The sequence below is a fragment of the Parasteatoda tepidariorum genome, chromosome 3, assembly GCF_982258835.1.
Source record: "Parasteatoda tepidariorum strain Cologne lab strain chromosome 3, Ptep-v5.0, whole genome shotgun sequence".
Classification (NCBI taxonomy): Eukaryota; Metazoa; Arthropoda; class Arachnida; order Araneae; family Theridiidae; genus Parasteatoda; species Parasteatoda tepidariorum.
In genome coordinates, this window is record NC_141757.1 from 66,994,870 (window position 1) to 67,016,981 (window position 22,112).

Here is a 22,112-nt window from a genome sequence, read left to right on the forward strand (position 1 = left end):
GCATTTAAAATAATAAACGCAACTTGATAACTATTTTCATGCAATAATACTTACAAAAATAAACCTTTATGTTGATTTTGTGAATATAAAATGAAAATTACTGTAATTAATACATGCTTGAAAAAATGCAATTCGTTAAGATTATCGTTTTTAAAGACAAAGGTAGTTTTAAAAGAAAAAAAAACAATCTGCTGTGTTAGAAAAACATAAGAAAACATTAACACTGATTTTTCTCCCAGTAAAGTCACCAGCTTAACTTTACTTTTAAGGATAGATATTGACAGAAAAATAATCTTTTTTAAAAAAAATCAAAAATTAAGAATCTTTTTAAAATATAAAGATAAATAGCACATGATAACTTTTGGAACATCCAAGAATTTTTTCTCAAATGGATAGACCATTTTACATTGTACATTTGCCTGCTTTTACATTTATTAAAATTTACTATGATTGTATACTGCAATTATAATTAAATTTAAATTTACAATTTGGATAATGCAGGAAATAGCCACAACATAAATTACACAAAAACAAAGATATTTCCTAAAAATTCTAAAAACAGCAAAATGTATGATGTTAAACTACTTTTCAAAAAGTGTTGATTGCAAAATTTTGTCAGAAAAAAATGAATAGAGAATCTAAACTGACACACGCTTTATATTTTAAATTCTGAAAACATCACAGCCTTGTATTTTACATGTTTTGAAAAACACCACCAAATAGCGTAAATATCCAATAACAGTTAATTCAATGAAGATGATTAAAAACATATTTAGAATTTCCCCCACTATCTCCATCCATTTGACTCGTAACAGAACTAAATGATAAAAAAATTATACATCAAACTATTAAAATTACAATTCTGAAAATCATTGCATCAAAAGAGTAATACCTATCTTTGACAATTGTTCTAAGAGTAAGATTTAATAAAGATATTGATAATTTTATCAAGCAAATTTAATACACTTAAAGCAAAACAATAACTGCATATAAAATTATACACAAATTATCGAACAATTACCTTAATAAAAGCATCAATATCACCAACTGCAGGAATAAACTCAGGAATGAATGGTCGCAGCTTAGTATCAAGATCAATATTTTGAGGTGTATACCTGTAAATTTTTTTCAGAAATAATAAGAAGACATAGAATTTTAAACTTTTGTGACCTTAAAAGGCTTGAATATAATACCTTGTGATGTACTGAAATAATTCTTTCATTTCAGCAGAAACTTGTAGATGTTCAAAATCAGCAGGATCATAAGCTCTAAATCATATAATATTATAGTTAAATGTCAATAGTCAATTAATAGTCAATTTTGAATTTATTCAAGTATGCAATTAACATTCTAAATTACTAAATATTTTTAAATATATTTTTAAAAAAATACTAATTGCTTAAATAAACTGTTTTCAATGTTTCAGAAAATATATCAAATAAAGCTTTAAATCTAATAACACCATTAGTACAGTAAATATAACTGAAAAATTGTCATTCAAAAAGAATTCTACCCTGCAATTAACTGTAAAATACCCTCTTCAGGTTGTTAAAAGGAAACTTTACTGGTATTCAAAAAATGTGGCACTGTTTTCTATGCATTTTTATGCAAAAGTCAAATATGAGCCAATACCATATATAAAGGGTGTTCCAAAATTTAAGCAACATACTGATTAAATAAAAAAAAATTATTATTCTGTGTTGGCAAATAGCAACCGTAAAAAGAAAACAGGCAACTTATGGTTAAGGGTTTGTAAAATGCAGCACTATAGTTTTAAAAAAATGTGTTTTCATTGATGAAAGCCTATGAAACAATCCATGTGACATCTCTTCATCGTATACTCTAATGTTCTGGTGATCAGAATTGGTGCCCTAGTATTTCCATGGGGTTATTTGAAGTCAAAGGTGTATATTAATAAGCCCACAACTACCCATGAAGGAGTATATTTAAGGCTGCATAAATGAAATTTAGACACATTTATACAAAATGGTCATAGAAAATTTCAACTAAAGAGTGTGCATGAGTCAGCAAAGCCATGGAGGTCATTAGCCTGGTGAGCTATTCCATACACAACCCTATTCTATGTACTTATGCTTCAGTTAAAATTATAATTGAAATAACTGTGTTTTCTATTTAATTCAAATCTTGCGTAAATTTTGGAACACTCTTTAGTTTAGAAATTATTAAGATTTCATTCATCAAAAGTACAATTCAGAAATAGTACTTTTTATACAAAAAAAAATCCATACAACTTTTGAACTATCAGACTATTAGTTTTGTATACTTATTTTGATCTTAATCACTTAAGGATAAAAAAATTACTTGACCAAATAGCAAAGTTAGATAGCAAATAGTCAAACATATTTTTTACGCATTAAAATCTTTAAACTGTCCAGACATTTGAACCATGGTTCTCATTTGAATCAGCATAAAAAAAACATAGAGAAGATGCCTAACATGCTTAGGTAGCAAAGGAAGTTGCAAGATTAAATACAAGACATTGTTTAGATTTAAAGATAGTATGCACTTACTCAGCAACTTTATATTAATAGATGATTAGCACTAGGAAGAATATAGTTTAAAAAATGATTTAATCCTTAGGAAATATAGTAAGGTAAGAAACTCTTAAAAAATTTGAATGAAATAGATTTAAGACCTATACCTTTTAGCACTATAAGGTAACTCAGAATAGCATATGTCTCTATGTTCCTGTGCTTTGGTTAGAATTTCCTCACTAATATTTTCATAGTGATAACTAGAGTTAGATAGAGACAAGCTATCACTTGCAGAACTATCTGAACTACTACGGCCATCAATTCTTCTTGGTAAAAGTCTTTCTCTGCCTACAGCCCAATGTATGGGTGATTCTCGACCCCAGCGAACTTTTTCTCGTCTAAGACGAGGCACATGCATGAGTGGCCTATTTAAATATGCATCCAAAGGAAGAGATGATAGCATGCAAAAGTAAAAAAAAAAGAAGTGCAGTAAAATATAAATTGTAAATATATTAATAAAAGCATGCATAAATAAAATTAAAAAAACATGCAAATAATGAACATGCACAAATAATAAACATTTTGTGACAAAAAAATAATAAAATTTATCAAAGCACAGAGCTATTTTTAAATTAAAGAAAAGACGTGCCATAGAATAATATATGTGCACTTCAAATAAACATAGCAACACAAACTTAAAAAGAAAAAGAAAACAAGAATTTGAATAAAAGTAAAAGTGACTGCATTCAAGCTTTTGCCAACTTTATATTGTTACAAATTTGTACAAATGTGCATAATTATATCCTTTTGTTATTAGGCTAAATATATCTCAGATGGACCTTAAATAAACAGTTTAATTAAAAAATTTGCAAAAAAGTCACGAAATTCTAATGCATTTTATAGAGAAAATAACACCTAATGGATTTCTTATGGTAGTTTTTTGAAGGCTCCATTGCAATATGAAATTATGCTTATTTACAAATGATAAGCTATTTTTATCAGTACTGTGAGTTTGCAACTGTTACTCATGACTGTTAGGTCACGTTTAGCCAATCTAAAGCCTGGGCTTCTTATTTTAAAAATGGCACAAAACGTCATTATGGAGAAATGGAGAAAAACAACAGTTTTGTGAAAATGAAAGGCGTTTGTGGTCTAATTTTTTACTATTTCAAAACTTACTCCAATGCAGCATTACTTGAATTCATAAAAATCTTCAGAAACTGAGAATAAGGCATTAATTTTCATCTAGATAGAAAAATGTTGGAAAATTGGGAATTTTCAAAAAAGTTAAACAACTTTTAAAATATTATGGTTATTTATCTGTTCTAAAGCCCTGATAATTATAATAATTATCAGAGCCCTGATTCATAATATATAAATATCTTTTGCTAAAAAATACAGACAATAAAATTAGATAAAACATTAATTTGCACAATAAGATCATTACATAAAAATGAAAAATTAAATTTTGTAAGATCAGAACCTACACCAAATATCAACTGATATTTGTCTAATTTAGCAATTTTTAGCTCCTAATAAAAGTTGAATAGAAAAACTTTTGCTGCTTACTCCATTTGACTACCCGGAATACGCCAACAGCAAAATAATAGCAGATTTTTTTATTGTTAACAAAGAACTATCAATAAACACACTGCATGAACAGTGTTTAACTCTTAACTGCTATAAATTTTTAATTTATGAAATGAATTAATCTGACAATGATCATGCAATGACTTTGTGAGACACTCCTTAAGTGACACGAATTCAAATTTGAGCCAAAGATACACCTATTACTACTCTACGTCAACACTGTGTGTAAACCAGCAAAAAAAAAAAAAAAAAACAGGAATTAGTATATTGTAATGAAAATATTTTCTTCCATTTTTTCTTTAAATGTAGAATGTAAAAAAAAGAATACCCTTCAATTTGGATGCCTTGATCTTCATCATCTTCTTCATCGTCTTCCTCATCATCTTCTTCTTCTGAATTTTGATCTACATCTTCTAATTCTTCTTTCCCCAATGCTCGAACTCTAGCTGAGGGAGCAGGGCGAGAAGGTGGTCTTGGCATTGAATGGGAGAGAGGTCGAGGAATACCAGACATAGGTGACAACTTAAAATTATGTAAACATATGTTAAGATTACTATTTTAAACTGTAAGAAAAAAAATAAACATTTTTCGAGAGAAAATAGTAGTTGGAAAAAAAAGCATAAGGAAGGGGTTTATGAGAAATTACAAATAAACTAAAATCTGAGACTTCAATGATATTCCAAAATGTTAAAGTTTTTAGTTTATGAAGTCTTGCCAAAATCTCTTACTTTTATACACATAAATTAAATTTTTTCCCACAGGCACATGTGCATTTAACCAGATGTGATGAAAGTGCACTTCAAGTGTACACGAGCAGTTACTTCAAATCTTGTGTACGAAAGCACAAGGAAAGTAACAAAAAAGTGTGAAATCTCCCAAATGTTACAGTAAAGACAAATACCTTAAAAATTTTACATGCAATACTTATACTTCAATATGTTTGTATGCAAGTACAATATAAAACTTTGTATAACATTTGATTTAAAAGTCATAAGAATTTCCTTGCTAAACAACACAAAATTTAAGCTAAAAACTTTAAAATTAGAATTCCAAAACTAATTTGAACAATTTTTAATAGAAGTAGTTTATTTCCAACAACAACAAAAAAGCAATTTTAACAGTTTTTTAAAGTCGTAAGATTATTTAAACTATTATATTTTTGGGAACTAGAGAAACTTTAATGATTTTGACCAATAAATTACATACTTTGATAGTAAAAAAATTATAAAAATATAAATCTATAAGAAATAGAAAATAATAAATGCAAAGAAAATAAATTGTAAAAAAATATATAAATAACTTACAATTTTATAAATATCATTATTTTAGGAAAATGCAACAGCAGCTAAGACCTTATAAATTTGTTTTTATTGATCTGGTGTGTACTAGGGTATCATTATCTTAAGTATGAAAGAGTGAACGGTCAAGTCCCCAAAATATAAACAGAAGCATCAACTAAGACTATGTTAATAAAACATTTTTTAACGCTAATAGGACATTAAAAACTTAAGACTCACTGAGAAGGCAAGCGGTAAGTAAAAGACATGTGAGAGAATAGCAATATGCCTCATTCTTACTGCTTGCCTCCTCAGTGTGTAGCCTGCATAAGAATAAATGGAAGACCATCTGCCTCAGAAACATTTATTTCATGTCTTTTGGTGAAGAAAAGTGAACATAACCATTATGTGGATAAGAGGTAATGAGATGAGCTCACACAATGTGGGGAGAAATTTATCCTATTTTAAACTACCAGATATTCAAAAAAATTCAAGAAAAAAGTGTTTTAACAATTTTTTATAATCGAAAGAAAGCTGTCTAAAAAAAACATGTATGAAGAGAGGAACTTTATTTTATACAAGAATTATAGAAAATCTTGGCAACCAACCTTATTATCAGGTTCTGGTTCATTTTCATTCTCTTCTAACTGTTTCCCTTCCTCTTCTTCCATTCTTTAATCTAAATATATACAAATATTTATTTATTAAAAGAAAGAAAAAAACATCAAAATGTTTAATAATTATATTTTATAGTAAATATGTGATATTCCTTCTCTGTTATATAATAGAAATTGTGAACACCAACTAAAATCTTAAAACATACACATTTTGAACTACATAATTAAAATCAAAGTAAAAATTTTACCAAAGTTATATCGTTACACATAGGCCTTATTTCTATTATAAATAGTAAGGAAGATACCTTTCTTTAAAAAAAAGGAATGATTTGAATTTAATAATCACAACTAAATTCTATTGAATAAAGAACGTAATGTAATGAGTGAAGTTTATTTTTAAAAAATTTTAATCCATAGTTTCGCCTAATTTTCTAAACATGTGTTGACCCCTGTGTCTATTTGTTTACAGAAATCATTTTCAGTAAGGAAATATCAATTTAAAGCTAAAAAATGGCAATATTACTTTTAAGAAGGAGTTTAAATGTGGACCTTCTTAAGGCCTGGTTTCTTAGGACAGGACGCCGTCAGCTGGAAATTAGCGCTAACCTCTGATTGGTCCATTTGTGAGTTTGATAGTATACGTCATCGAACGCTCATCTTGAACTACAATTACCGTCCAACTCAACTGCAGTTGGATTACAACGTGACGTTAACCACAGAAGCAATGGCGGACAACATCCTGTTGCACACTGAAATCAGCCAAGATTTTGATTTTGACATTAAACATAGCACTCTTCATTTAGCTTAGCTATAATGTGTTTTTTCTTGGACAAAGTCATTATTTGTTCTCTAAAACACTGGTCGACAATAACAAAACCAATACAAATTCAAAATAAATATTTGTTTACGTTATTAACGCATGCGCAATGAGAGATAATGTCTGCGTTGGACCCACTGCTCACGCTGAGCTAACAAAAAAGTATTTTTTTGGCGTCAGATCTACGTCAACTTTCCGCTGACGCCCAGATAAGGCGCTAGTTCTAAGAAACCAGGCCTTGAGCTAACAAACCAGTATTTTGTTGGCGTCGGCGTGACGTTGACGTCCCGCTGACGCCCAGATAAGGCGCTTGTCCTAAGAAACCAGACCTTTATCATGGAGAATGGTGAGTATTTGTCCCCCTCAATAATTAAAAATCTGCTGGCCAGGTGGCAAAGCGGTTAGTGTTTTCGACTATGAAGCCAATGACTGTGAGTTTGAATCCCACTCAGGGCATGGATGTTTTTCTCTGCATGTCCTCCGTTGTGTGATGTGTGCATGTGGGAGACCTTATGGCCTATTACAGTGAGGCATGGGTAATGTTGCTCGCCTCTGTGGCATTGATCACAAGGTGCTCACCGAGCAACGTAAAATGAGTCACACTTCCGGCACCTTCCATAGCAAAGAATGATAAGTTCAGTGCCTGCCGTTAAAAATATAATAATAATTAAAAAGTCACCATCAATATTATTTTATACAACTGGAGAAAATTTTCATGTTTCTTTATCACATTTAAATTTAGTTATATTAAAAACAAGCTATAATTTTTTTTTAAATCTTTTAGTAAATATTTAAAAGTTTAAAAAAAAAAATTGGGGGGGGGGATGTGAATTTTAGAAAACAACTTAAACTGTGTATTTCAATGTCTACAAACTGAATCACTGGATGGTTGTGATGCCCACTAAGTTAAATGACATAGATACTTCCGCATTTATTTTCAGTTTATAAAAGAATATTCACAAGAAAAGAAAAGTTGTTAATTCTCTTCATGAAAACTACTTTAATCATGTTCTTTCGATAAATTGTAGTCTGTTTAGATTCAAGAAAAAGTCAATTTAATTATAACTTTTTAGCTACAACTAAAATTTCAATAAACTTCGTACTTCTTACTTTTTGTTAAAAACAAAAAAACACATTATTATTAAAGACCAAATTTCAAAATTAAAAATACTCAAACTGTACTCTAGACACTTTATAATTAATAATCTATACATCTATACATAATAATAAACGCGGCTGTGTGTGTGTCTGTCTGTCTGTAATCACAATATATCGCCCCAGAAGCCTCGCCCAGGCACTAAACTCGGCACATAATTGTGTTTTGACATAATGAAGAAGTTTTTTTTTTCTTTTTCAAAAATTTGGATTAGTTTTTTAGTTATCAGTCATTTTGTAAGAAAATCTATGCTTTTTCATCTTCAAAGAACCATATTCAAAAAACTATTAAAAAGTGCATATACTTTTCTCCACTCTTATAAATGTATGCTAATGCGAACCTTACAATTGAAATATTAATTCTCGACAACTTAAACCAATAATATACGAAGGAATTAATAATTGAATTGTAAGGTTCGCATTAGTTTACTTTTATCTAAGTGGAGAAAAGTTTAACTTTTGTATTAAAAATGTGGCAACATATTCGATACGTAAATAGAACGCTTCGCGTTGATATATTTGTTGATGTTCATAATTGTTATAATAAGTTTTTCTTCTTCTTTCCACGCTCTATTCTTTTTCATAAGCGAAGACGATAATTTTTGTAGCGATATAGAAATAGAAATTGATACCATAAAAAATTAATTCGTTTTCGTGTTCTTTTCATGTATTTAGCATTTTAGTTTTTTTTTTCTTAAGCGTTGTAGCTATATAATATATAAAATAGGAATTTGAGATAAAATTGCAGGAGAGGAACACTTTAATTGTCCACTAATCTTCAGATTTCCTGCTATGTTTTAAAAAACTTTATTTGTGAAAACCTTTAGCGTGGCGGACAGCTGGCCGCCTTAGGCGGCTAGTTTAATAATAAAAATATACTGTTTTTATAATTCATAAAAATAAGGAATCAGGAAATTTTTTTCCTACCAACAAGTTTCTCCACAAAATAAAAATAATAACTTTAAAATGTCACTTATAGATGAAGAGTTATTAAAAAATATTTTAGTACACACTCATAGGGGAATTAAATTAAAATGAAAGGTTAATTTAAAATGCATTGGCTAATTTTGAAAGAATAGGGTCAAAGCCAGAAAACCCTGGAACCTCTGATTTTACAAATAAAAAACAAAATCAATCTTTATTAAACTGTGAAAATTCCCTGTTTTAATAATTTAATAACAATCTCAAGCATTAGGGGAGAAAAGTATGTTAGCAACAAAGTAAAATATATATATATATATATTATATATATTAAATGATTTACTTTTCATCATCATTATTTTCATAAAATTAACTGTTCATACTTCAAAAAGATTTCCATTTTAGTACCTATGAGAAAATTGTTGCCAGTTTTTACAACAGAATCTATTTCAACTTACCAAGAAAAATATTACAGCTAAAAGTTGCCAAGTACTATTTCTCCAAACCTAATATTGTGACACTTTAATTTTCTATCTTTTTGAAAGGCATGTATTGTCAAATGATACTTTATCCTCAAAAATTAAGTTAAAAACAAACTAAAAAAATTTCTATAATCAAACGTAGCTCTAAATAACAAAGTTAAAATCTAAATTTGACATTCTGAAACTTACGAACCATGTGCTGAACAAAAATATTTTTAAACTAACTCAAATCTATTATTTTTTAAATTTTTAATAATAAAATTTTAATACTAGACGGAAAATTTTATCTTTAATAAAGAAAAGGCATTACATGGCCACACAATGTATTATTACATTTCAGTCTATTTATACATGAAACTTCATTATTTATTCTAAATGGAAAGGAAATTCTTAAACTTAAACACATAAAATAAAGACCGTTTTTGTACATTTAATTGTACAACATTATTGCACTCACGTTTAAAATCCCATGTAAAAATATTTTTTTGAGCAAACGGAGAATAAAATTGCTCATAGATGCATTTTCCATACAAATGTTCACTAAGAATTGCTAATGTTTAAATGGGTAAACTGAACATAATGTAACAGAAGTATGAAAAGTGTTACATTTTATGAAGAAAATCGACTTACCACACAGTAGAAAATTTAAGGGAAACGAAAAAAATCAAAGTCAGGTTTCCATTTCCTTAATTAATATTACAAATAATTATACAGCATTTCGGAGCAGATTCTGAAAGTTCAATTGAAGTTTAAAATGAGAAATATTAATATAGTATTAATAAACTCTAAAATGAGAAGAAAAAAGCATAGTACATGCAATAGTTTTATGTGAAAAGAGCAAAAAACGTATTAAGAAACAAATATTTACTACAAAATGCAACCAAGTAGACAGGAAAGGGTTTAAAATAATAATTATTTCTTCCAAAATTCATTTTGATTATTCGTTGTTGTTCGTTTAGTTGTTTCTATGACGACAAGATATAACAGAAGAAGCCAGCTACAGTTACTTAAACCATTTTTCTATTTAAAATGAAAATATTTCATAACTTTCAACAAGCAAACTTACGTAATATTGATCTATAAAATTATTAAATTTTAATTTGAAACCATCTATTTAATTAAATTAGGCAAAAAAATTAAGAAATATACAGATTGCTAAAAATCAAAGACTGTGAACCGACTAACGAGTTTTCGTTCCTGTATACAAAATTTGCAATGCATTTGAAAAAACTTAATCGACTTAAAAAACTGCATGTTCGCAAAAGCAACAAATATATTCAGTGCTACTTTCTGAAATAATCATAACCGTATTTTGCATTACTCATTTCATTGCAAGATGGGAGGAGTTAAAATATTTCATTCCAAAAGCAAAACAGTGATGTTAGGTCGCACATTATGATACGCTAGTAAGTGTTTCATCATATGTTTAGAAACTGTAATGATGGACTAAGAAAACATTTCAGTTTTCTGGTTTGTATTCTCCCATTAAAAAAGAAACAAATATATTTTCCGAGTTGAATAAGTTTTCTGCTATTATTTGATTATGATTACGCTTTTCGCCAATTTAAAAGGACTTCTCAAAGCACGCGAATTTTGCACTGACAGCTTTGTGTTTAGATTGCATTCTCGTTGGACAGTTCTAATCTTACTTTGCTGCAGCATATTGCTGTCATGTCGTCAACATTTTGGAGATCCTATACACTGCTTACAGCGAGATGTAGCCCGCATAAAAGCATTGGAAAATTTTTGCTGGATTCACGGAACTTACATTTTACCCCATGCTTGGAATGGCACGGTGGGGGTCCACATCCCCCATCCAGGCATTGACAGCTACGTCAGAGGACAAAATAAAGTGTACCATGGTTATTACCAATGGGTTGCCATTGTATTATTCCTTCAAGGTGTTTTGTTTTATTTGCCAAGATACCTATGGAGATGCTGGGAAAGTGGCGTAATTAGAGCTTTAAGTCTGAATTTGCATGATCCTTTATTAAGAGATTCTGAAAGAGACAAAAGTGTGAATTTGCTATCGCACTCCTTACATCTACACATGGGTCATTTTGGTGCTTATTTCAAGAAATATATATTTTGTGAGATCCTTACTTTAGCCAATGTAGTGGGTCAAATGTGGATTCTAGACAATTTTCTTGGAGGCACCTTCACAACGTTTGGCATAAAGGTTATGCAATGGAGCCAATGGGATCAAGAATATCGCACGGATCCCTTGGTAAAAGCATTTCCTCGCATGACCAAATGTCTGTTTCATGATTATGGATCATCGGGAGACGTGCAAAGAGTAGATGCATTATGTATTCTTCCTTTGAATGTGCTGAATGAAAAAATTTTCATATTTCTGTGGTTCTGGATGCTGTTTCTTTGTGGTATGACAGTTTTGGTGTTGGCATATCGTTTGATGCTTGCTGCAATGCCTCTGTTTAGGTACTGTGTTTTGGTGACCAGAGCCCCACATGCTAGTAAGGGTGCCCTGGATAGGTTAGTTGGTCGATCTCAATTAAGTGACTGGTTTATTCTTTATTTGCTGTCTAAAAATCTTGATGCCAGCAATTATGGATTTGTTATCAGCAAACTGGCAGCAGAAATGGAACAGAATGGTTATATGAAACCTTCAACTTCAAAACATACAACTTTCGTGTAGTTGAGAATTATAAAACTTTTTCATTAGTCATCATTACTGTATTGATACAATTTTTATCAAAATCTCATTTATCCAGTTAATTTCATCAATGCTTTTGACATTCTCAGTCAATTTAATGACTGAGGTATTCTTAATGTAAAGTCTGAATGTTTTTTTCGAACAATTAATATGTATTCTTTTCGTATCATCAAACTTGTCACCGAATATAAAACAGAATAGACCATCTTCTAAAATTACTGTTTTTGTTTAGTTTTTCATATCATCAATATTGTATTGATGCAGTGTTTACTAAAAATCTCAATTATTAAGTTTGCTTCACAACGTTTTTTATATTTTTGTGAAAACCTTCTTGAATGTGTTTTATCACTGCTGTATTTTAGAGAAAAGTATGAAGTCTTAGCTTACCTTTCTGTCTCATTTTAATTGCAAAATCACATTTGGAAAGGTCCTTCAACAAAAAATACCACTTTAATTAACTTTTTCTACAATTTTAAGACTTTTATTTGTCATCACATCATCATTGTATTGATACAGTATACCGAAATCTCAGTAATCAAGTTAATCTCATGAATGCTTTTATATCATTATGAAAATTCATTTTTAAATGTGTTCTATTTTTTATATGTATTGTGAGTTTCAGAATTCAATGTGATGATCTTAGTATTATTGTCTATTTCATAGACTTCATTATTTTGTTTAAGCCTTAGCATTATAATGAATCATTAGACTACATAAAATCTCATTTTACCTACTTAACTAGACTACTTATTTTAAATAAATTATCTTTTTATTAGCTGGGTACAAGCAAAGAGTCGCCAAAAATGCTTGCCAACTTTTTTTTTACCATTTTTTTTTAACACTGAACGAAATGGAGGTGTTCATAAAATAATTTAAATGAAAATAAGTTAAAAAGAAAAATCGTATTTCTTTGTATCTGTCTAACCGAAAAGTACCAAATAATCTCCCCAATGCTATGAATAATAAAGTCTTCATTTCATTGCTGTGCTGTGATAATTCAAGCCAAGTACTAATGTTTCAGCAACTAAAGTGCTGAAAAACTTATGTTCCTATATTTTATAAATGCTTGTGTTGTTGGAAGTATACAGTTAATATATACTGTTCACAATAGAAGATCAATCAATATTTTAAATATTTATAACTACTACATTGCTTATAATTTTAAAATATAGATTTGAATCATTAATAGATTTAATCATAGACTGGGCACTTTATTTAGAATGTAGTTAGATTTTATTTAAATTTTGTGTGGTATTTCATCATGTTTTTGGTTCTAATTATTAGTATATATATTTTTAAAGACTATATGTATTGGATTATCATGTTTATGGACTGAGCGCAAAAAATATCAGAGTTTTTAATTATCAAAATTTTAACTATTAATTTATAATTTTGTGCAGTACTTCATTATTTATATCTAATGTTTAGGTACATATAAATTTCTAAAAAAAGCATGTGTATTGGTTTATTTTATCTACTGAGCTGTAGAAATATCAAAATTTATAATTATTGCTATTTAATAATCAAAATATTTATATTTTTTAAAAAGTATCAAATATTTCTAATTTACTCATGTATGCTTGTAATTTATTGTATTTGTTTTTAAAAAAATGTGTTCAATTTTGCCATAGTTTAAATTTTTAGTCTCGTTTTTATGTGTTTATTTAATTGTGAAATATTGTGCAATTTTCGTCAGATATATAAGTCATATCATCGCCTATTTATTACATGAATTGTAACTGTTTTGCAAATTTGTTTTTTTTTTTTATATACCATGTTGATCTATGTTAATCATCAACATAACTATTCAGAGTGAGTATTTAACCTTTTGCTTGTGACTGGTACAGCTGATGGACATAAGTTTTTTTTTTTTTTTTTTCCTTTAAAGAGAATTTTTTTCAACTCATATTAAATTGGAATTGTTCAATGTTAATATATTTTCTCTTTTTCATTATTACAGTGTAATAGTAATTTTATTATTGGACATTAAGTTGAAATGAGTTATTAAGGATAAAAATTTGATCATTTAAAAGTCTCATAAAACTTAAGCAGCTGTGACTTTTTTTTTTTTTAGCTTTCTCACCCCTTAAAATTTTTAGTTGTGTCAAAGTATTGCAAACTGCCATTGACTTAGTGTAGTTTCATATGTCAATTCATCTAAAAATATCCAATTATAAGATATTGATGCTGTTTTTATCTTTTTGTAATAAAATATTTACATATACTTTTGTGTTATTATTTTTAATGGTTTTCAAACAATTTCACAGTGAAAAACGGTTTGTTCATACATTGTTTGCAGTATTTTTTCTGTTGGTGTCTTGCTCTATTCACTATTTCTTTTGTTTAACTATATGGAGTAAAAAGAAAATCATCCATTGAAATTTAAACGTCATTTAGTTATTTTTAAAACAAAAAATGTATTTAAATGTTTAGTAATCAAATTCTAAGGGGGGGGGGAATAAAAAAAATTGGATTTACAGTTTTCTCTCTTGTTAGCAAAAATAACGGATTCCCCCTACAGCACTTGAATAAGAGTTTTTTAAATTTTTTTTTTTTTATTTCAAAATTTAATTTTGTAATATATATGGTCTTAATATATTATATTATATTAAGACCACAAGCTTGAGAAACATAGAATTAGAAATATTTTATAAATTGTATTTAAGTCAATTAATTCCGACCAGCATGACACCCATGTATAAACAATATGACCACAAAGGGTTAATATGTGAGTATTTACACTTAATTAACTTTAAATTTGACTGCAGGTTTGAAATTTTCAAACATATGATTTTTCAATATTTTTTTATCTGTACTTTTGGTATATTTTTGTATAATTGTGCAGCATTAAAATCTTAAAATACACCATTTCGGTCTTCTTTTTTTTTCTTTTCTTTTTTTTTCTTTTCTTTTTTTTTTTTACTGGTTCTGTCACATGTCTGGATGTTATGTATATTACAAATTTCAATAACGAAGAAAGAGAAGTCAATTTCGCAGAACATTTCTGAGTTCTTGCAGAAAGATTCTTCCTTTGGGAAGTAAAAAAATTTTATTTTATTTTCTGTAGAAATTTTTGCTCTATTTTTTATGCATTAATTATTATTGATTTCCTCATAGCTTTTAAAATCCGATACTTTTAATACGATATATTGATTACAACTGAATCTCGAAATAAAAACACGCAGTTACACTGTTTCGAAGAGTCCGATTCGCGTGATTTCGCTGCCGATCTTTTTTTTTTCGGTAATTACTGCTACGGATTTCACGATGTTTTTTAATTATTTTTTTTAATGTGATGATGATTTACAAAGTGCAAAAAGGATATATTTAGTGTTTCCCCCCCCCCTACAAAACACGAGAATATTGCCCATAAAATTAGAATTTAAGAAAAGATTATATATTCAATTTCAAAAACATTTTTATTTGATCCCAAAAGTTTTTTTTTAAAGTTGGCGCTTCTGTTACTTTAAATTAGAAACATGTATATTTGTTATTTTAAATTTACCTTGCAGAAAGATATTAGTATTAGAGAAGTATGTAGCAAAAAGCCCAAATAAATTCTGCCACATGGTTAACAGATTCACTCAACTTTTTTCTTCAGAATTCCTCAAATGAAGCTTGCCACGCTGTTGAAACTTTCAGTTTTCTTGTAATTTCATCATAAATACATTTTTTATTTACTCATTTTTTTTTTTTTTTTTTTCTGATTGTGACTGAGCTGGGGACTTTTTAAGTGCTCAGTCCGATTTCCTGTTTTCTTACTTTATTGAAGTTCTAAGATGAACATGTGAGCGAAGACAAATTCAAAAAAGTACACATTTCTCTCAGAATAAATGAACATATTTTCTTAAACAGCATTTTTACACCTGTTATGCATTTACTTGTTCATTTATATTCCCTTTCTTTGGAAATAAATCTCACTTTTCAATACTCTTCTACGCTTAAAATATATTTAAATGATTTTTAATTATCACGAAATTAATCTAATTAGAAATAACTTTAAATCATACATACCTAATCATGCTTACTGTGTTTAATTGAGAAAAAGTGCAGAAAAATAAAATTAATATGAATCATTAATAGATTAATTTTACAGTAGTATTTTAGTTTCCAAATAAAAATATCTCTCAAAAAGCTCTAAACATTTTGAGTATATTTGAATGCGCTATATGTGTAAATAATCACGAATTAAATGGTGTAATTTCAGTCAATTAAATTGCGTTTAAACATACAAATTATTTATAACTGTTTTCCTCTAAAAAATTAAAATATTTTTATTTTCATTTTTATAACATATTTCTAATGATGATTCTAAAAGATGAATAAAACCATAACTTTTTGTGATATATAATATATTTTCACAATTAGCTAGATTACATTAACAAAAATTCTTTATGCCGAAAAATGTGCTTTATTATCGATTTCAGTTTATTGTAAAAATAAAATCTTGAGAAATTCTGCTTGAAAGATGTAATAAATAGCACATTTTTATATTTGCACATTTCTCACTAATTTGATTGTTTATTTCTAAAACAACTTAATTTTTCAGTTATATAAGTTTACCTAATCTTGTAAATTGCGTACAATTTGAAAATTGATACTCTGTAATGCAACAGTATTATGGGATTGATATGTATAGTTCCTAAACCTTAAAAGTGAAGGTAATAAATTTTATTGCTATCTAGATACGACTAAATAATACTTTCGAATATATTACGTATAAAACTATAATGTTTTAAAGCGTTTAACTGTATAACTTAAAAAAACTTTTTCATTGCAAAATCCAATAAACTGGTGCAGTTTCTAATTAAGTTATAAGCTGACTTTATTTCTTACGATTTTTATAAAAGTAATAAGAACTGTCGATAAACTGAAATTCAGTTATAGTCTATGTATATTTACAAGTTTAGAGACCAAAAAAAAATTTCAAACAGACTATATGTACGAACAAGAGCATAAGAAAATTATTTTTCCCGGTGACGGAAAGCCATCATTTTCTTAAAAGACAATGGCATGTACGTTTGTTTCACGGATTTGATATTCTTCTTCGCATATTACTTCGACCATGTGCAAGTGTCATAAGATCACGCCCGTCGACCTGCTACCACTGATGCAAATCTATTCACTATTTCGTCAGGTAGAAAATTAGAACTGCTCAATCTTGACATTTTTACAACATGGAAAAACCTTTTGAGTTAAATTATTTCGAGCTATTCTATTTTTACGTTGCGTGTTCATGATCAGTCATTGTGGGTTCATGTATCTCATTTTCTTTCAAAATATCATAGTAAATTTCATAATGTTTGTTATAATAATGCTAACTTGTGAATCGAAAATCATTTAGTTAATAAAAATACCCATTTATAATTTCTTTTTGGTTTAAGGATTTCCAAATACCTGGAGGGGAAGATGGAAACAAGCTTTATAATTTCAAGTGAGAAGAAGTTGAAGTGTTATACTATAATGGAGAGAAAAATTTGTTCTAACAAATAGTTTGTTTTTTAATAGAAGAAGAAAAAAAGACTTTTGCGATAGATTTCAAGGAATTACAATTTATAAACTACGAAATTTTAAGCATCAAACATTTTTGCGCAGTATTAAGTTAAATAACTATTAAAAATGAGTTCCTGCATTAAGTTGTCCTTGGTTATAACGAGTTTCATATCCGAGGGCAATAATTTTTTGATTGCCATACTTATAGTCTTTAAGATATACCAAAATAACAATATCAATTGTCACAAAATTTCGACTGCGAGCTCCGAATAATTAATTATTATAGATTCAACAAAAAAAGTATGGTCATTTTGAAAAAGTTTCATAGTTGATTTTTTTTTTTTTTTTTTAATTATCGGTTAGCTACGGATTAATTTGTATATTTGAAATTTATTCCCAAGCACATACCTTTAGAAAAAAAAAGTGTGCATCGAAAAACCGGAAAAAAGAGTTATTGATGTTGTATTTTTTTGTGCTAAATTGTGTTATACATTGTACTAAATTTTCTGCGAATCATACTATATTTAAATTATAAGGTTTGCAATTTTAAATGTTTAAATCCAAATAACTACATAAATAAAAACAAAAATAGTTTATAATAATAATATTATTAAATTTTAATTCAAATCTAAAAAAACAGCCAAATAAGTACCAGCTCCCCATAAATATATGATTTCGAATAATCTTCATTTTTAACGAAAAATGAAACAGCAGTTATAAACTTAATCTCACGCTAAGATGAAAAAAAACTAAATAAGGTAAAAGACGAAAGAGCTGCCGACGTTTGCAAAAAACACATTAGATTCGCATTCAGTGTGCTAAAACCATTTATTTACTTGCAGGACCATTTTACCTTTAAAAAAATTGTAAAAGGGGGTTGATGAACTTAAAATTACAATTAAATATTTTTATTAAAAGATGATTGTATTTTTTTTTCAATTGGATAATTTTAGCTCGCTAATAAAAAAAATTTTTTCCTTCAATTAAATTCTCTTAAAAGTTATAAGAAAGTGTTATTGAACTTACTTTGAACTAATCAGAAATAAAAAATTTTGCAAAAGAATCAGAAGGGCTGGCGAGTAAATGGAGCGGAACTACCAACTCTAGAAAGAAATTGAAAAAAAAATTCAGGCTTATATTAAGAATCTATGTATCTTAAATGTTGGAGGCCGTTCTAAAAGTACGTACACAAAAATGGAGAAATTTTAACCCCTCCCCCCCCATCGAACATTACCGTACATACCCTTAGAGTACGTACATTTTATTGGTCTACCCCCCTTTTTCATAAAAATTAAAATAATTATGTTTTAAATAAAATTTAAATTTGGTGTATGCTTATAATGTACGTACTTTGAATAATACCTTCCCCCCCTCTCCATCGTACAAAACCGTGCAAAATAGCAAATCCCCTCTCCCCTTCGGTATGTAAGTACTTTTTGAACGGCCTCTTGCTGATTTTGATGTTTATCTGCATTCTAAAATTTTAAATATTATTTTTTTTAGAAAACTAAAATTAGAATCAAATATATATTTCGAAATTCATTGTATACTCCTAAGTGCTTGCTTATGAAGATGATATAAACACACACCTTAACCACACGCCAATGCCCCCACCAACAAAACTTCGAGAACTTAATAAGAAAAATTCGATAGTTGGAATATTGTAAATTAAAAGAAATGGGGAGCTTCTAAAAATTGTCATTAACGTTTTATTAGTTAACGTTTTACCCACACATAGTTATATAAAATAAATTAATTCTATTATAAACAATAAAATCATTTTTCTTTAAAAAGGAAATATTTTTTATTTGTTTATATCAGAATATCGTTACAAATTTAACGGGATTCGCTCGTATCAGAACAACTATATAACCTCGAAAACGAAGTGTGAAATCTAGAAACGGAATTGCGTCATCCAAACGCTCTATGCGTGCGGAAATCTCACTTCCGTCTTCTAGCCTGCATTTATTAATAAAAATAACTGACAGATTCTTTGAAAATAGTGTAGTAAATAAGCTGCCGAACTATAAAACAATTTTTTGTTCGACTATTTGTGAATAAGTACAAAATATTATGTAACAGCTCGTTGTTTATTTATTGTATTTATTATTTTATTATTGATCATTTGCACTTTTTAAAGAGATTGATTCATAGAATCACACGCTGTTAAAAGTTTAATAAGAAAGCTATAAATTTTTAGGGCGCATTTTATTTCGTTTGCGTTAAATAAAAGTATACTGTGTGATGGTGTTCTCTGATGTTTGTATTGCAATACATATAAACTCAGGTTATATTATTGGACAGTTGAGTTCATGCATAATTTTATACGTTTCGGTTTTAGTAATTTGTCTTAAATTAAACCAAAATTTTAATTATTAAAAAATGGTCAAGATTAATTTAACTAAAAATAAAAGTATAGGTGTCATTTTTTGTGTTTTGTTTTGTTCTGAATTTTTTATTTATTTTTTTATTCAGTTATTTATTTTATTCATTTGTACATTGCAGGCAACATGTATAGATCCAGAAGCTGACTCGAATCAAACTTAGAACAGAACAATTTATATTTTTTTGCGAATAATTTCAAATATAATAATTAGTTATGTTATTTATTTTATATCATAATTTTATAACCGGCGTGAACTGCAGCTCCAATTCTGAGTTTGTGTCTATCAATATTCAACTCCGTAGCCATGTAATTTTGAATCCAATCCAGAAGACAAAGGAACTGCTGGAACAAACTAGCTTTCGTGGAGGACTTTTTGATGAAACTAACCCGCATTTGCGTTACATGACAGTCTTGATATCCATGGCCAGTGCTGGATTACTCATTTGACCATGAATGGCCTGGGGCCCCCTATGATTAGGGGAGACCTTAAAATAGATTTTTTGAAAATAAATTTTAAAAAATTAAGAAAAACAATGATATAGTAGCGTTGATTTTATAAAGTGTTAATAAATTTCAAATTTTTTCAAAATGTTATGATTATTTTTTTAGTTCTAATTTAACAAAGTAAAATAAAATTTAATTTATTATTATTTATTTTTATTTTAAATAAGCTTTCTTAAATGAAAAGATATATAAATACTTTTATAATTTAATAAATAAAAAACATACGAGGAAAAAAATTTTATCAAAGGGCCCAAAAATTTGAATGGCCCAGGGCCCCCGTGTACGCTTAATCCGGCACTGTCCATGGCCCTCCCCCCTTGGCCCACAAAGGAATGTTGCGAGAATGCTTTACTTTTGTTTTTAAAAGCAGCACTCAATTCACCTTTTTAAAAACATGCCTTTTAATTTTTATTAATTTATTTCATTTATTTATTTTTGTTACTTATTTATTATTTGTTTATTTATTTTTTTAAAAGTCTTGAGTTTATTCTATTACCTTTGGCGATTCCAATCAAAAACATCTCTTTACCCCACCCATCTCCGTTTTCTTTGTTTTATTTTGTGCTTAGCGCAGACAGTGCTTCACTTGTTGGTATTATTTCAAAATCTGAAGTAAAAATGCTGAATGCAAAACTTGAACAAAAATATTTTTTTAAAAGAGTTAAAATATTTTTGTAAAGCAATTCTTTGATGATTTTGACTATAAACACTCGTTAACATCAGCCTACCTAAATACGCGAAATATATTTACCGAAATTCAAATGATGCGGAAAAAAAGGTCAGGATGTTTTTCTGTTTCTCTTACAGTATTTTGGTACCAGGCATTTCATTTATATGTAATCAACATCATCTCGCCTAAATAAGACGATGAAATATTAAAAGCATTACTATTTTTTGTGCTTAGTTAAAAAACAGGTTTTTCGAGCTCTTTTCTATAAATAACAAGAAAAAAAATTCTTAACAAATTGGGATAGAATTTATTCGAGAGATTACAAATCATAATTTGGGAGAATCTCAATTCTTTATTCTACATAAAAGAAAGTGAGATAAACCTTGACCAGTCGGAGGAATGCTACTCCAATTGCTTGACCCCTTCCACCTTGCCCGTAATTATTACCTGCTGAAGGCTACGAAGTCATTCCACCACTTTCTTATTCCAGATTTGAGTGCAAATGATGAGTGTGCCATTCACCTTATATGTCTCTCTTGCGTGACCATCTCATCTCACATCTTATATAAATTGCTATTCAAAACATCCTTTTTCTTTGTTACAACTTGGGAAAACTGATTCAAGGACAACCGGTAAATTTGATGAGAGGGTTTTTATTTCTGATATTACCAGTAAATACTGATTGAATAATAATGATTTGTGAGGTATATAATCCGTGGGTCACATCAAAAATCTGGGATATCTCCTTATGATACTGATAGAATAATAATGATTTGTCACATCAAAAATCTGGGATATCTCCTTATGATACTAATAGAATAATTATTATTTGTAAGTTATATAATCCATGGGTCACATCAAAAATCTGAGATATCTCCTTATGATACTGATAGAATAATAATGATTTGTAAGGTATATAATCCATGGGTCACATCAAAAATCTGAGATATCCCTTATGATACTGATAGAATAATAATGATTTGTCACATCAAAAATCTGGGATATCTTCTTATGATACTGATAGAATAATA

The 22,112-nt window shown here is 28.4% G+C and overlaps 2 protein-coding genes across 7 annotated transcripts in view; one reads left to right on the plus strand and one right to left on the minus strand.

Moving 5' to 3' along the window:
• IFT46 (intraflagellar transport 46) overlaps positions 1-10,347 on the minus strand; it is a 32,052-nt gene extending 21,705 nt beyond the window's left edge. Inside the window, exons 1-7 of one of the 6 annotated variants that reach the window (XM_043053152.3) lie at positions 10,223-10,339; positions 9,985-10,084; positions 5,971-6,041; positions 4,414-4,607; positions 2,663-2,920; positions 1,194-1,268; positions 1,022-1,115 (exon numbers count right to left, since the gene is read on the minus strand). In XM_043053152.3, the coding sequence (XP_042909086.1) occupies positions 1,022-1,115; positions 1,194-1,268; positions 2,663-2,920; positions 4,414-4,607; positions 5,971-6,033 (684 nt within the window). In that variant the 5' untranslated portion in view covers positions 6,034-6,041; positions 9,985-10,084; positions 10,223-10,339. Of the gene's footprint in view, positions 1-1,021; positions 1,116-1,193; positions 1,269-2,662; positions 2,921-4,413; positions 4,608-5,970; positions 6,042-9,984; positions 10,085-10,167 lie in introns of all 6 variants that reach the window. The other 5 variants (XM_043053160.3, XM_043053149.3, XM_071180749.2 and 2 more) reach the window with 5 other exon arrangements.
• A 327-nt stretch (positions 10,348-10,674) lies between these two features.
• Positions 10,675-14,252, plus strand: LOC107449219 (innexin inx2). The gene has a single exon (XM_016064695.5). It carries the CDS (start codon positions 10,898-10,900, stop codon positions 12,008-12,010), a length of 1,113 nt encoding a protein of 370 aa, XP_015920181.1. The 5' UTR covers positions 10,675-10,897; the 3' UTR covers positions 12,011-14,252.
• The last annotated feature ends 7,860 nt before the right edge of the window (positions 14,253-22,112 follow it).

Coding starts and splice junctions, on each gene's coding strand:
- LOC107449219 (XM_016064695.5), top strand. CDS start 10,898: ATGATTACGCTTTTCGCCAATTTAAAAGGACTTCTCAAAGCACGCGAA.